This window comes from Scyliorhinus torazame, chromosome 13 (assembly GCF_047496885.1).
Source record: "Scyliorhinus torazame isolate Kashiwa2021f chromosome 13, sScyTor2.1, whole genome shotgun sequence".
In the NCBI taxonomy this organism is placed as follows: domain Eukaryota; kingdom Metazoa; phylum Chordata; class Chondrichthyes; order Carcharhiniformes; family Scyliorhinidae; genus Scyliorhinus; species Scyliorhinus torazame.
This window is the reverse complement of record NC_092719.1, coordinates 177187013-177203030: the sequence shown is the minus strand read 5'-3', so window position 1 is coordinate 177203030 and position 16018 is coordinate 177187013. Positions and strand designations below refer to the sequence as shown.

The 16018-nt window shown below is 44.9% G+C and overlaps 1 protein-coding gene across 1 annotated transcript in view; it reads left to right on the top strand.

Moving 5' to 3' along the window:
- The window catches only part of cacna1db (calcium channel, voltage-dependent, L type, alpha 1D subunit, b), a 1216201-nt gene that overhangs the window by 996962 nt on the left and 203221 nt on the right, over positions 1 to 16018 (top strand). The window contains exons 33-34 of the mRNA XM_072472487.1: positions 13800 to 13844; positions 14320 to 14448. Of these exons, the coding sequence (XP_072328588.1) occupies positions 13800 to 13844; positions 14320 to 14448 (174 nt within the window). The remainder of the gene's footprint in view (positions 1 to 13799; positions 13845 to 14319; positions 14449 to 16018) is intronic.

Sequence of the window (16018 nt, the reverse complement as noted above, 5' to 3'; positions counted from 1 at the left end):
TCTGGGAGTAACTTTGAACTGTATTAGGCTGAGCCTGGCGCAAGAGGAGGAAGAATTAACCCTACTCAGGGCATCAGTCCACAGACCGTCATCTATCTCCTCCCCAAGCTCCTCCTCCCACTTGCCCTTTAACTCCTCCACCGAAGCCTCCTCCTCTTCCTTCAGCTCCTGGCAAATCGCCGAAACCTTGCCTTCTCCGACCCATACACCCGAAATCACCCTGTCCTGAATCCCACGTGCCGTAAGCAGCGGGAATTCCCTCACCCGCTGCCTCACAAACGCCCTCACTTGCATGTATCTGAAAGTGTTTCCCGGGGGTAGCCTAAACTTCTCCTTCAGCGCCCCTAGGCTCGCAAACGTCCCATCGATGAACAGGTCCCCCATTCTTCTAATCCCTGCCCGATGCCAGCTCCGAAACCCCCCATCCATCCTTCCCGGGACGAACCGATGATTCTCCCGAATCGGGGACCAAACCGAGGCTCCCATCTCGCCCCTGTGTCGCCTCCACTGCCCCCAGATCTTCATCATCGCCGCCACCACCGGACTCGTGGTGTACCTTGTCGGCGAGAGCAGCAGCGGTGCCGTCACCAATGCCCTCAGGCTCGTGCCCACACAGGACGCCATCTCTAACCTCTTCCACGCTGCCACCTCTCCCTCCATCACCCACTTACGGATCATCGCCACATTGGCTGCCCAATAATAGCCACAAATCTGGCAGCGCCAGCCCCCCCCTGTCCCTGCTATGCTCCACCCTCGGGGTCTTATTCGCCCACACAAATCCCATGATGCTCCTGCTTACCCGTTTGAAAAAGGCCTTGGGGATCATAATGGGAAGGCACTGGAACACAAAGAGAAACCTCTGGAGGACCGTAATTTTGACCGACTGCACCCTACCCGCTAGTGAGAGTGGCAGCATATCCCATCTTATAAAATCCTCCTCCATCTGCTCCACCACCCGCGTCAAATTGAGCTTGTGCAGGGGCCCCCAACTCCTAGCTACTTGGATCCCTAGGTACCGAAAGCTCCTTTCCGCCCTCTTCAAGCGGTAGCTCGTCTATCCCCCTTCCCTGGTCCCCTGAATGCACCACAAAGAGCTCACTCTTCCCTACGTTGAGTTTATACCCCAAAGAGTCCCCATACTCCCAAAGGATCCGAATGACCTCCGCCATCCCCTCCACTGGATCCGCCACATACAACAACAGGTCGTTGGCATACAACGACACCCGGTGTTCCTCTCCCCCCTGGACCAGTCCCCTCCATTTCCTGGACTCCCTCAGTGCCATGGCCAATGGCTCAATTGCCAGTGCAGACAACAAGTGGGATAAGGAGCACCCCTGCCTCGTCCCCCGGTACAGCCGAAAGTACTCCGAACTCCGCCAGTTTGTAGCCACACTCGCCACTGGGGCTCTATATAGCAGCCTGACCAAACTGATGAACCCCTCCCCGAACCCAAACCTCCGCAACACTTCCCAAAGATACTCCACTCCACCCGATCAAAGGCGTTCTCCGCGTCCAGAGCTGCCACTACCTCCGCTTCCCACTACACCGAGGGCATCATAATCACATTGAGGAGCCTCCACACATTTGTGTTTAGCTGCCTACCCTTCACAAATCCCGTCTGGTCCTCATGAATCACTCCCGGGACACAGTCCTCAATTCTCGTAGCCAGCACCTTCGCCAGCAACTTAGCGTCCACATTGAGGAGCGAGATCGGTCTATACGACCCACATTGCAATGGATCCTTGTCCCGCTTCAAGATCAAGGAAATCAGCGCCCTGGACATTGTCGGGAGCAAGGCCCCCCCTCCCTTGCCTTATTAAAAGTCCTCACTAGCAACGGGCCCAGCAGGTCCACGTATTTCCTGTAGAATTCAACCTGGAACCCATCCGGCCCCCGGGCCTTCCCCGCCTGCATGCTCCCCAATCCTTTAACCAGCTCCTCCAGCCCAATCGGCGCCCCTAAACCAGCCACCTCCTCCTCCTCCACCCTCGGGAACCTCAGCTGATTTAGGAATCGTCGTATCCCCTCCTCCCCGCGGGGGGCTCAGACCTGTACAGATCCCCATTGAAGTCCCTAAATACCTCGTTTATTCTCACCGCACTCCGCACCGTATTCCCCCCTCTATCCTTAACTCCACCGATCTCCCTCGCTGCCTCCCTCTTACGAAGCTGATGTGCCAGCATCCGACTCGCCTTCTCCCCATACTCTACGTCGCCCCCTGCGCTTTCCTCCACTGTGCCTCTGCTTTCCCCGTGGTCAATAGGTCGAATTCCGTCTGGAGGTTCCGTCGCTCCCTAAGGCAAAATTAGTTTTTAAGAGCAAAAGAAATAGGACAGAAGTAAACCACATGGCCTATTTTGTCTGCTCCACCTTTCAATGACTGAGCTTCAACTCTACTTTTCCACTTGTTCCCCATATCCCTGAGTGACCGAATATATGTCCATCTTAGCCTTAAATATGTTTAATGATACAGCATTGACAACCATTCCAGGTCTAAGAATGTTCAGCTGCATGAAGTTGAGAGGTTGTTAGCTGGAACATTCAAGCCAAAAATGTCACCTCTTGAGTCAAGTCAGCATTACATGCTGACTGATGTCACAATCTGTCTACTTGACATGCTTCCAATGCTTTGTGCTACCAACTTACCTAAAGTATTGACCAGCACAGCTTCACTAGAATTGTGAATATACAGCATTTTGAGCCTGAAACAGCACCCACAGAGCCAAAAATATGCGCACTATGCAACTGACATTTGCCTCCCACATGTCTCGTGGGATCAATTACAATATCAGCACGGCGGTTATAAGTTAACATTTAATCTATAAGCACTCAGCTTCATACTGTGGCTAGACATTTGGAAGTAAAAAAACAGTCCATCACAATAGCTCTTCCTATTCTGTACCATAATGCCTAGACATCAGTGTTGCTGATCCACCCCTGTTGCCAACATAGTAAATTGACCACTTGCATTGTAACTTCTTAAACACTAATTGCAAAGGAATACCACCAAGACACACAAGGACTGTACGAGGATAAAACAGCCAAATATGTGACATGGGTTTTATCTGTGTGCCATTTCATCAACTGGAGAAGTGCAAAGGAGATAGATGAAATATCTCATCCCTGGTACCATTTTAGTAATGTGGAGAGACTAGAAAATCTGGGATTACTCTCCTTAGAACAGAGCTTAAACTGAGATTCAATGGAGACATTCTAAATTATGAAAGGTTTTAATAAAGTAGATAGAGAGAAACTTTCCACTAACAGGAGAGACAATGGATAAAGCGTACAGCCTTAAGATAATTGGCAAAAGAGCTAGGGGCTTGAGAAGAAACATTTACATGCAGTGACTTGTTATGATCTGGAATGGCCAAATGCAAAGGATGGTGATAGCAGGTTCACCAGCAACATTTAAAAGGTAATTAGATATTTATTTGAAAAGGAAGAAATTGCACGGCTATAGGCAAAGAGCATGGGAATAGGACCAATTAGATAACTCTTTCAAAGAGCCGCCACGGAAAAATGAACTGAATGATCCCCTTTTTGTACTGTAAAATTCTAATGAGTAGGAGCAACAAATGTTATTCACCCAATATCTATCATAGCTGGGGATCGGACATGCAATGGGCTGAATTTAATGGTCTACCCACCAGAAAGCTGGAGTAACCCCATACAGTCCATATCTCAAAGCCTCGAAGCAATTGTTTGCCCATTAGTCAATGAACTGTCAGGGAGCAAGGCTTCCATTTGTTTAAGGTTGAAGATCCTGCCTGAAATAGCTGCTAGCCAATAAGCCATCAGGCAGCTCCTTCAGCCTGAGCAGTGCCACCGGAACAGTGGCTAATGCTGATACTACAGCCAGTCTGGACTAGCAACAATGGGGAAGTCCTCAGAATGGATGAACTGTGTGCATGTAGTCCGGGCTTGCCTGATGGGGTGGAGGAAGTCATTGTTGAGGCAAGGTGTGAGGGCCCTCAGAGGCGCAGCCCTTGCCACTGGGAAGGTGGGGTCTCCCATGGACTATTATCTACCCAATCCCTCCACCCTAACCCACAAGGCGGACACCAGCTTTTGTTGGGCCATAATTGGATACTTAAGGGCCTCTGTTGATCTCTGGGTGGGACGACCATCCCCAACCATCCCCACATCTGACTGAATTGCAGGGACTTGGAAAGGCAAGGGCGTTCCACCACCCTCCTGCATGCCCACCCCATAGGCCAAGCTAAAGGCAGAGTAACTCCATCCATTATGTATACCATTACAAAATTGCCAGTTGGTATTATTGAACATCAGCATAACCTTTGATGGATGGTGTAATAATGGCAGTTGCAATGATGTGAGATAGAAATTATGTTCGCTTGTTCAACATACTTGGATTTAATTCCTTCTTGGGGTGGCACAGTGGTTAACACTCACAGTCCCAAGGTCCCGGGTTCAATTCCAGCCTTGGGTCACTGTCTGTATAATTTGTACGTTCTCCCCATATCTGCGTGGGTTTCCTCCGGGTGCTCCAGTTTCCTCCCACAGTCCAAAGATGTGCAGGTTAGGTAGATTGGCCATGCTAAATTGCCCTTTAGTGTCCAAAAAGTTTAGGTGGGGTTACTGGTTTACGGGGATAGGGTGGCGAATGGGCCTGGGTGGGGTGCTCTTGCAGAGGGTCAGTATAGACTCAATGAGCTGAGTGATTCTGCACTGCACTTCTGCACTGTAGTGATTCTATAATGCAGTTTTCTATGTAGAAATTTCTAGTTGGCAACAGGTGTGGCTACAGCAACGTCATTTTTGGCACACGCAACTTAACAGAAAACGCTTCACACATGATACATTAAATGTATATTTATTTAAGAAAAATCTACTGCTGTCCTGTTTCTCTAAAATCTTGCCTTGCACTTATTATCATGTTGAAATAACCAAGAGCAAATGACTCATTAAAGACACATGACTCTTTGAGTCTAGGTACTCAATGGTCAGCCAAATGGTCTTTTTCTGAATATTGTAGACTGCTTTCATGTTGAGGAGAAAGTCATTGTATTCTATGAATGTAAGAGGATTAATTTTGATGTCCACATTATATATGGGCTACAATTTCACAGAATACAGAATCAGCGATGAAGGTACTGACCTCTTTATTCATTCACAGGCTTTGCTGGCTAGGCCAGCATTTATTGTCCATGCCCTAATTTCCCACGATAAGATGGTGATGAACCATCGTCTTGAACCACTACTGTCCAGGTGGTGTAGGCACACCAGCATTGTTGTTAGGAAAGGAGTTCCAGGATTTTGATACAAGAGCAGTGAAGGAATGACAATATAGTTCCAAGTCATGGTGGATGTGTGTCTTGGTGGAGAACTTGCAAGTGGTGGTGTTCCCACATATCTGCTGCCCTTGCCCTTCCAGGTGGTAGAGATTGCAGGCTTGGAAGGTGCTGTTGAAGGTGCCTTGGTGAATTGCTGCAGTGGATCTTGTAGATAGTACATATTGCTGTCACTGTGCATTGCTGGTGATGGGATAGAATGTTAAAGGTGGTGGGTGGGGTGCCAGTCAAGCAAACTGCTTTGTCCTAAATAGTTTAGAACCTTGAGAGTTGTTGCAGAAAGTGGAGAATATTCCACACACTCCTGACTTGTGCTTTGTTGACTGAATTGTAGGGACTTGGAAAGGCAAGGGCGTTCCACCACCCTCCTGCATGCCCACCCCACAGGCCAAGCTAAAGGAAGAGTAACTCCATCCATTATGTATCCCATTATAAAATTGCCAGTTGATATTATTGAACATCAGCATAACCTTTGATGGATGGTGTAATAATGGCAATTGCAATGATGTGAGATCAAAATGATGTTCCCTTGTTCAACATACTTGGATTTAATTCCTTCTCAGGGTGGCACAGTGGTTAGCACTCACAGTCCCATAGTCCCGGGAAAGGTAGAAAGGCGTTTGGGTGTCAGATGATGAGTTACTCACCATGGAATTCCTAGTCTCTGACCTGCTCTTGTAGCCATGGTATTTATATGGCTAGTCCACTTCAGCTTCTGGTTGATATTCACCCCCCAGGATTTTGGTATTGGGGGATTCAGCGATGCTAATATAATTGATTATAAAGGGGAGATGGTTAGATTCTCTCTTGCTGGAGATGGCCATTGCCTGGCACTTATGTAGCACGAATGTTACTTGCCACTTGCCACTTCTTGCCCCTCCCGGATATTGTCCAGGTCTTGCTACATTTGGAAATGGACTGCTTCAGTATCTGAGAAGTTGCGAATGGTGCTGAGCATTGTTTAGTCATCAGCGAAAGACTTCTGGCCTTAAAATGAAAGGAAGGTTATTGATAAAGCAGCTGAAGATGTTTGGACCTATGATGCTACCCTGAGGAATTCCTGTAGTGATATATTGGGACTGAAATGATTGGCCTCCAACAAGCACAGCCATCTTCCTTTGTGTTACGTACGACTCCAACCAGTGAAGGTTTTCTCTTTGATTCTCATTTGCTCCAGTTTTGCTAGGGCTCCTTAATACCATACTTGGTCAAAAGTTACCTTGATGTCAACTTTTTAACTTTCTGAAGCTTTTTATATCATCTACAAGGCACAGGTCAGGAGTATGATGGAATAATAATAATCTTTTTTAGAACATAGAACAATACAGCGCAGTACAGGCCCTTCGGCCCACGATGTTGCACCGAAACAAAAGCCATCTAACCTACACTATGCCATTATCATCCATATGTTTATCCAATAAACTTTTAAATGCCCTCAATGTTGGCGAGTTCACTACTGTAGCAGGTAGGGCATTCCACGGCCTCACTACTCTTTGCGTAAAGAACCTACCTCTGACCTCTGTCCTATATCTATTACCCCTCAGTTTAAAGTTATGTCCCCTCGTGCCAGCCATATCCATCCGCGGGAGAAGGCTCTCACTGTCCACCCTATCCAACCCCCTGATCATTTTGTATGCCTTTAGTGTTACAAGTAGGCTTACATTAACACTGCAATGAAGTTACTGAAAATGCCTTAGTCACCAGACTATGGGCCTATTCGGGTACACTGAGGGAGAATTCAGAATGTCCAATTCACCTAACAACACGTCTTTCGGGACTTGTGGCAGGAAACCGGAGTACCCGGAGGAAACCCACGCAGACACGGGGAGAACATGCAGACTTTGCACAGACAGTGACCCAAGCTGGGAATTGAACCCAGGTCCCTGGTGCTGTGAAGTAACTGTTCTCGCTACTGTGCTACCGTACTCCCTTTGTGTGGTTGAATGCAGCTCTAACCACATTCAAGAATATGTCATCATCCAGAATAAAGCAACTCGCTTGATTAGCACCCCATTCCACTGCCTTAAACATTCGCTCCCTCTATCATCTGTACACTGTATCTGCAATGTGTATTATCTAAAAAAATCTATTGCCTAGAAAATCCATCACAGCAATCTACCAAGACTTCTTCGGCAGCACCTTCCAACCATGACCACAGCCACCTAGAAGGACAAGGGGTCAAAATCTTGGAACTCCCTGCAGTGCTTCAAGAAGGTGTCTCACCAGCACCTTTTCAAGAGAAGTTAGGTATGGACAATAAACAATGACTGCCCGTGAATGAATTTTTAAAAAGTAATGAGTACTGATAATAATACCTAACACCACTATGCCAAATCAATCTTAAAAGTTAATGACACACAGAAAATAGGGCTCGATTGGTTTTACTACTCACTGTATTAATGCTCACTTACGATTTGATGTGTAATACCGTAGTTAAATTGCTTGTAACTTCCTCAGAGTGGCAATCTCCGGCAGATTGTCACTCTTGATGGTCTTACCCACACTGGGATTTCAAAGCCTCCGTCTCACCCAACCTTCCTCACACAGGCTGGGTGAGACAGGAGCAGCGAAGTGCACCCCTGCCTGCACAGCATAGAGTAACTTGGACACAGAGAGATAAGAAACGCCCATTTTTATGGCACTAGTTGGCCTGGGGTGGCATGGTGGCACAGTGGTTAGCACTGCTGCCTCACAGCGCCAGGAACCTGGGTTCAAATCCGGTCTTGGGTGATTGTCTATGTGGAGTTTGCACATTCTCCCCGGGTTTCCTCCGGTTGCTCCAGTTTCCTCCCACAGTCTAAAGATGTGCAGGATTCGTGGATTGGCCATGCTAAATTTCCCCTTAGGGTGGGGTTGCAGGAATGGAACAGGGGATTGGAACTAGATAGGGTCGGTGTAGACTCGATGGGTCGAATGGCCTCCTTCCGAACTGTAGGGGTTCTATGAGAGTTACCATATAGGAGGTGTTTAAAGGAACAATTAAAAGGTAAGTGTTCCAGACAACAACTTATGGGAGGGGGGGGGAAACGTTTGACCAGAGAGGATGGTCAGTCGGGTGGGGAGGGGGCGGAACGGACTGGAGAGGGGTGGTCATCCAGGGAGTCATCAGTCTGGGAGGAGGGGAATGCGTGGGGGAAATCAGTCCAGGAGTGGAGTGTGCGTCAGACCAGAGGGGAGGGGGCTCAGACTAGGAAGGGGGGCGGAAGGATCAGTCTGGGAAGGAGTGGAGGTGGTGTGGTGTGTCGTCTGGGGGTTGTCTGTGTGGGGCGGTACTTTTGGGAGTCATGTGTGTGGGGGAGTGTCCCATGCGGGGCTGGGTCTGTTTTTTTTAAAAATAGGTACTCTGGAATTAGAAGTGATTTTTTTTTGCCTCAGGCTGACTATCAGACTAGAACTGACAGAACTATCAAAAGTTAGTGATTTAAATCACTTCTGTCTGATGGTTCCCAGCTCAGTGCAATTGTCCAGAGGAAGTTAGCACTTCTGGGCAATTGCCGGGTAAACCCTTAAATGGGAACCTCCTAGAGGGATTCCCCAGCGCTTAGTCTTGGTACCCAACTAATTGCAACGCTGGGGAACCAGGAAGTTATGGGCCATTATCTTATTTCATTCCTTTGAGATTTCTGTTTCAGATATAGCAAAGCTAGTCATTTATATTTTGAATCTAACAATGTGGATGCATCTACTATTGTTTTTGCGTGTATGGATCATTAATCTGCACAACTGAATTATAGATTAATTGCCATAAATATTGTTAGAGAACATTTTGATACAATGAAGCAAAGTTAGGTAGGGTAGATAAAACTACATTGGATCTGCTTTATTAACGAGGTGTAAAATTCCATAAATACATTTAGATCTCTGATTTTACAGGAACTAATTAACTATACTTTGCAGTATAGGTTGAATTTTTTTTTGATTCTGTTCTTCAATCTTTAACTTATTGTACAATTTAATTTTCATAGAAGTTAATTAGCAAAAGCTTTTACAAATCTATTTACATCTTTTCCTTTTTCACCCATTTACAGTGTATATATTTTGTTTTAGTGATCTCCATTATTTTTATACGTGTCTTATTTATCATGAAAGGAAGTTATTTGGAATTTTTCAATTTTATTATAAATATTAGTCATATTATAATAATTTATTTTGAAAGCACCAAAGCATTTTAAACATTAGGCACCGGTAATTGCATGCATTGACACCACGCTGTATTTGCATGAATTTGTTGAACTCACTCTTCATCACAATTTTCCCTATCCCATATTTTCACCATTATTACCCTGCACATGAGACATGGAGCCATTTCAATTCCATGTCCAGTATTGTTTTATACAATCAGTTGCTGTGACAGAATGTGGGTACTTGGTGGGGGTAATTGCAGCTTTTGTCTGCAAAAATACTAATTTTTTCATAACATTCAAATTAATTATTATAGTTGGCCTTGGGTCATCCGTTGAATGTCATGGTCAGTAACCTAGCCCTTTCTCTTATCAATACAATTTGAGTGTATAATTTTGATTGCATTTGCGTTACTGATATATGTAATTTTTAGATATTGTTGCAACAAATAAAAATATACTTACATGGACCTGCTTTAATAAATACATTGTGCATGGATGTGTGACCTTGTTTTATTATCAAATAATTAATTTAAGTGAGTGAAAACCGTAATCGAGCTTTGTATATGGACTATATGGTGTAGGTCATTAACATATTATCCTTTGACCTCTGGGAGCTGGGTTTGAATGCAGCCTGCACCAATGTGATGAAAGTACCCAGTGTTTACTGATTGTAAAGATCCTATGTGAAAAGAATTTGGATCACCTCAACCCAATTGGCATTAAATTAGCAATCTTTTTCAGAGAGGCATGTTATAAGAAATGGAAATGTAACACTGAAGTAACGGTTGATGCTGTTCTGAGACTGGATCTAAGCACAAGGGACAGTGCTTCTAACCAGTGCTATACCTAACCAGGGTTGGGGTCAGAGGTTGGTGGGGTCCAAAATGACAGCACTGGTTGGAGTGCTAGTTTCCTAATGTTAACCACGTTCTCCTGGTCAGAGGCAGGACAACAACAGTGCGGCCCCCATTTGTGCCTGATCCATGCTGAATGCCAATAAGGATAGAGTTCATGAAGAATTCATTAAAGTGGGGTAATATGATTTTCATAGGTGTGCTGAGCTGCATGAGCAGACCAAGTGAATGGAGGTGGATACATGAGGAACTTGGCATGGCCATACCAACAAATTAGCTGGGCTGAATGGCACAAAGAGGTATTTGGTCATGGGGAAACATGTGCAATCAGCGGAATGTAGTTGGTGGGGTGAGTGGTCAGTGGCCATTACCCTACATGGCAGGGACATAGGACAAGGGATGACCAGCAACAAGTGACCAAGCCTGGATAACTGGTGGGAGTTGGGTTCCCTATTTGGGCATCTGCGTCCATTAGAAATCACCTCCAAGGCAGTTCTCCCCATCCGGGTTTCCTTTCTTCCTACCCTGATGGTCCTGTTCCTCGCCCTACCGGCAGGACCCTGGACTTACCATTTGGGCTCAATTAGCATCTCCTCTTCAGGACTGCTGAGAGTCCCAACAATGGCCACCGCTTCTGAAGGGACTGCTTCTGATGAGCTGCCAGCCCTCTGCCATAAAATGGAAGAGCATGTAATCTATAAGGATATAAGGTACCACATGTTCTTCTTTATGAAGGGCCTATGTGTTCTGAATGGAAAGAGTTATTTCTTTATTGGGAATTTAGGGCTGTAACTCTGCTCCTTAGACTTGAGTCACACATTTCCCAGCCTGGTACACCCGCTACGGGGAAAAAGTACCCCAATTTTCATTCAGTGGGGGGAGAGCTGGATGTAGGATGTAGTTGGGCCCACCACTGCCAGATGCAGATCGCATGTGGTCACAGGCACTGCCGAGTGCTGAGGCCGGCATTTTAAAAGGCCCACCTCAGTTCTCCGGGACTTTATCCCAATTGTATTGTTAAATATTAAGTCCTCAATCCTTCACACTTCACAATTCACCCTACCCACTCCCCATGTCCCATCTATGCCAACTCATGACCCCACTAGCCTTTGTCCTTTTACTCTATCTGCTAACTCCTCCATGGGCAGACCTCAGGAGCCTTGTTGCGATGATGTAAAATAATAATCTCAATGTCTTCTAAATATCTAGTTTTCACTATAATAAACAAACTCCGTTTGCGAAAGCCTATTCAATGTAAATCCCGACAAGTACGTAATGCTTCACAAATAAAGAAAATATGAATTCATCACCCCCGATTAATGATAGCCCTTAATAACCTCTTTGAACTGTCAATCAAACTGTGAACTTGCAACCCTCCACTGTGATAACAATAGGTTCTGGAAAGAAGCTGATCATTAATAATGCTGTAATGATTGCATTTAGGATTGTGTCAACAACTATTAAAACTAATAGAAGAGATATTTTTCAACTCTCTCACAGACCACAGGCAGGTAGTATTTTTTTAATTTTTAAAGGACTGGCTATTTGAATAATCTAAGAGCTTAACAGCTTTCAGGCTCTTTACCACCCTTCAAGAGCATTACAACCTATCTAAATATATTTACGTCCCACACACTTGCTCCAGCAGAAATGGGATGTTTATGAACTCTGCACCAAGTTCAAATGGTCCTGCTGAGTTTGGATTTCCCACATGTGAGAGCCACACCCTGCCCTTGTTTCAACCTGGCAAAAATGGAATCTGTCAGAAACGTCAAGTGGGACTTCCAGTTCCGGGTCCATTTGCCATTTTTAAAGGTCCTGGCATCTCCACAACTCCGCAGAAATCCGGCCCTTAGGGTACAAAATTGGTGCACAGCTTTTACAGTTGTTACAATGTTCACAGAATGATTAAATACCGCCATGGCAATTTCAACAATGCCAACAAGTATGATTACTTTACTGGCATGGTTTATAAAATGTTTCTTCGTGTACTTTGAGATTTTACATCAAAGAACAAAGAAAGGTACAGCACAGGAATTGGCCCTCCAGGTCTGTGTCGACCATGCTGCCCGTCTAAACTAAAATCTTCTACACTTCCTAGGTCCGTATCCCTCTATTCCCATCCTATTCATGTATTTGTCAAGATGCCCCTTATATGTCACTATTGTCCCTGCTTCCACCACCTCCTCCGGCAGCGAGCTCCAGGCACCCACTACCCTCTTGTGTAAAAAAAACTTGCCTCGTACATCTATACACCTTGCCCCTCTCACCTTAAAACTATGACCCCTAGTAATTGACCCCTCTACCCTGAGAAAAAGCCTCTGACTATTCACTCTGTCTATGCCCCTCATAATTTAGTAGGCATCTATCAGGTCACCCCTCAACCTCTGTCGTTCCAGTGAGAACAAACCGAGTTTATTCAACCGCTCCTCGTAGCTAATGCCCTCCATACCAGGCAACATCCTGGTAAATCTCTTCTGCACCCTCTCTAAAGCCTCCACATCCTTCTGGTAGTGTGGCGACCAGAATTGAACACTATACTCCAAGTGTGGCCTAACTAAGGTTCTACAGCTGCAACATGACTTGCCAATTCTTATACTCAATGCCCTGGCCAATGAAGGCAAGCATGCCGTATGTCTTCTTAACTACCTTCTCCACCTGTGTTGCCCCTTTCAGTGACGTGTGGACCTGTACACCTAGATCTCTCTGACTGTCAATACTCTTGAGGGTTCTACCATTCACTGTATATTCCCTACCTGCATTAGACCTTCCAAAATGCATTACCTCACATTTGTCCAGATTAAACTCCATCTGCCATCTCTCCGCCCAAGTCTCCAAATGATCTAAATCTTGCTGTATCCTCTGACAGTCCTCATCGCTATCCTCAATTCCATCAACCTCTGTGTCGTCTGCAAATTTACCTATCAGACCAGCTACATTTTCCTCAATCATTTATATATACTACGAACAGCAAAGGTCCCAGCACTGATCCCTGCAGACATCATCGGTAGTAACTTGCGCATTGTTAGTAAATTATGTATTCAATCTTAGTTTGGCCCCAAGCAAATTCAGCCAGCATCAGGTGGCGAGCCAGCTGGAGAGCAGCCCAAAGGTGAGTTCCTCTTCAGTTCTGTGGTTTTGGGAAAAGCAGAAGTGCTTCTCAAGGCTCCACAATTCCAGCCTGAACCACTGCCAGTCTGCTGCCCAATCCCAGGAACCTGTTGAGTGTGGAAGCCAGCCTGGCTGCCTGATATTCCAGTTTCCTTGTGTTGACAGGTTGTTTTCACTGACAGTCTGCCAGCCTGGTCCTCAGAATGGGCTAGCCTCCTAGCAGAACCTTTGGCAGCTAACTGGCGTGTCCCACCAACCTGCTGCCTGCCTTTTCATCAGGTGGCTAATGCATTCATTTTTTGTTTAAACTGGTCTTTCTTATTTAAATCTTAGTGCTTCTAATTTAAGTTGTTATTACTTTATTTGGTTATTAATTTAAATATTCATTTCTAAAGCCTTTTGCAAAGCCAACAGAGAGCCCCCCTACAGGGGAATCTGGGGTAAGATATAAAAGTGTTCCCCAATGTTTACCTTGCATGGATGTTTTCTTTCTTGTAAATTTCCTCTTTTAGTTTTAAGCCGATATTTGTTCCTGACTTTCAGTCTTTGATTTACTAATGTCAATCATCTTTAATATAAATATTGTGTAATAGACTATGTTTGATTTTACATTATAAATTTTCAGAATTATGTTGACCCCTATTGATGGTTTAAACTTAAAACAAAGGAATTGATAGGAAACATAAATTTTCTGAAAATTTACCTTTTATCGCATGAAGTTTTTCCAGATCACAGTGTGTCTATGCAGATCAATGCAGTTAAATATGGGAAAGTGATTGAGGCATACCTTGACTTCCTTTGTGATTACCTTTCTGCTTGTGTTCTTCCTGTTTTGTCTTACAATCTTTTAAAAGCATTTATTGATTTTATTCTTGTGGATTGATTTTGATTGATTTTGTGTATAATTACCTTTAGAGTTCAGAGGAAAATTCCAGAATTTCCATTACCTTCTTCCGTCTCTTCCGTGTAATGCGGTTAGTCAAACTACTGAGCCGTGGTGAGGGGATACGCACATTGTTATGGACATTTGTCAAGTCCTTCCAGGTTTGTATGTATGTTTGTATCGTTCTAATGGGGGAATGAATTGAAACCTGGAAAATAGAAGGAGTAGGCCAGTTAGTACTTCAACACGTTACATTTATATGTCAAAAAGGACAATTAGTGTCGGCAATAAGTCTAATTAATGTTATTTATATCAAAAATATATGCCAGTTTTTTTAAATGAGTGTCCTGCCTAGTTTTTAAATGTGAGCCAGTTGACTAAAAGTCCACAGTGATAGTTTACATTAAAACCCAGCTCAAGGACTAGATAGAGATATTCCTTGAGTACTGACTGCATTGCTAACTTATACACTCAAATATCATTTCTGTTCTACCAATTTTTGATCATGGAATCATAGGAGTTTCAACAGAGCATGAAGTTAATCATTTCCACATTTGTGCTCATTTTTTCCCTGAAGTTATGTATATTGACAGGAGCGAGAGGTAGTTTTAAGTAATTTTTATTTGTTTTGTGGGTATTAGAAATAAGGCATAGCTTTAAGTAAGCTTAATTTTGTGTTTCTGTATTTGTGTGTTAAGAAAAGGTTAATATCTTAAGGGGTGCAATTTAACAGGAAAAGTTCGAAGTACTGTATCAAGTGCGATTTCCAAGGATTTAATTTGATTTGATTTATTGTCACATGTACCGAAGTACAGTGAAAAGTATTTTTCTGCAGCCGAGGGAATGTACACAGTATGTACATAGTAGACACAAGAATAATCAACAGAGAACATTGACAAATGGTACATCGACAAGCAGTGATTGGTTACAGTGCAGAACAAGGGGCCAAACAACGCAAATAGATGAGCAAGAGCAGAAAATGGGCGTCGTGAATAGTGTTCTTACAGGGAACAGATCAGTCCAAGGGGGAGTCGTTGAGGAGTCTTGTGGCTGTGGGGAAGAAGCTGTTCCTATGTCTGGATGTGCGGGTCTTCAGACTTCTGTACCTTCTGCCTGATGGGAGGGTCTAGAAGAAGGCAATGCCTGGGTGGGAGGGGTCTCTGATAATGTTGTCTGCCTTCCTGAGGCAGCGGGAGGTGTATACAGAATCAATGTGAGGGTGGCAAGCTTTTGTGATGCATTGGGCTGAGTTCACCACACTCTGCAGTTTCTTGCGATCTTGGACCGAGCAGCTGCCATACCAGGCTGTGATGCAGCCAGATAGGACGCTCTCTAACGCACATCTGCAGAAGTTTGTGAGAGTCAATGCAAACATGCCAAATTTCTTTAGCTTCCGTAGGAAGTGGAGACGTTGTTGGGCTTTCTTGACTGTTGCATCAACGTGAGCGGACTAGGACAGACTATTGGTGATGGTGACCGCCAGGAATGTAAAGCTATCAACCATCTCTACTTCGGAGCCATTGATGCAGACGGGAGTGTGTGTCGTGCTACACTTCCTGAAGTCGATAATCAGTTCCTTGGTCTTTCCGACATTGAGAGCGAGCTCCCCGGCGCCCAACCCGGTGACACCGCAACCTGGCTGTTCCTTCGGCTGATTCGCCTGGATCCCGCCCGACAGCTCCCGCTAACAAGGAGGAGTTGCACACAAATGCTCCTTTCGAACACACAGCC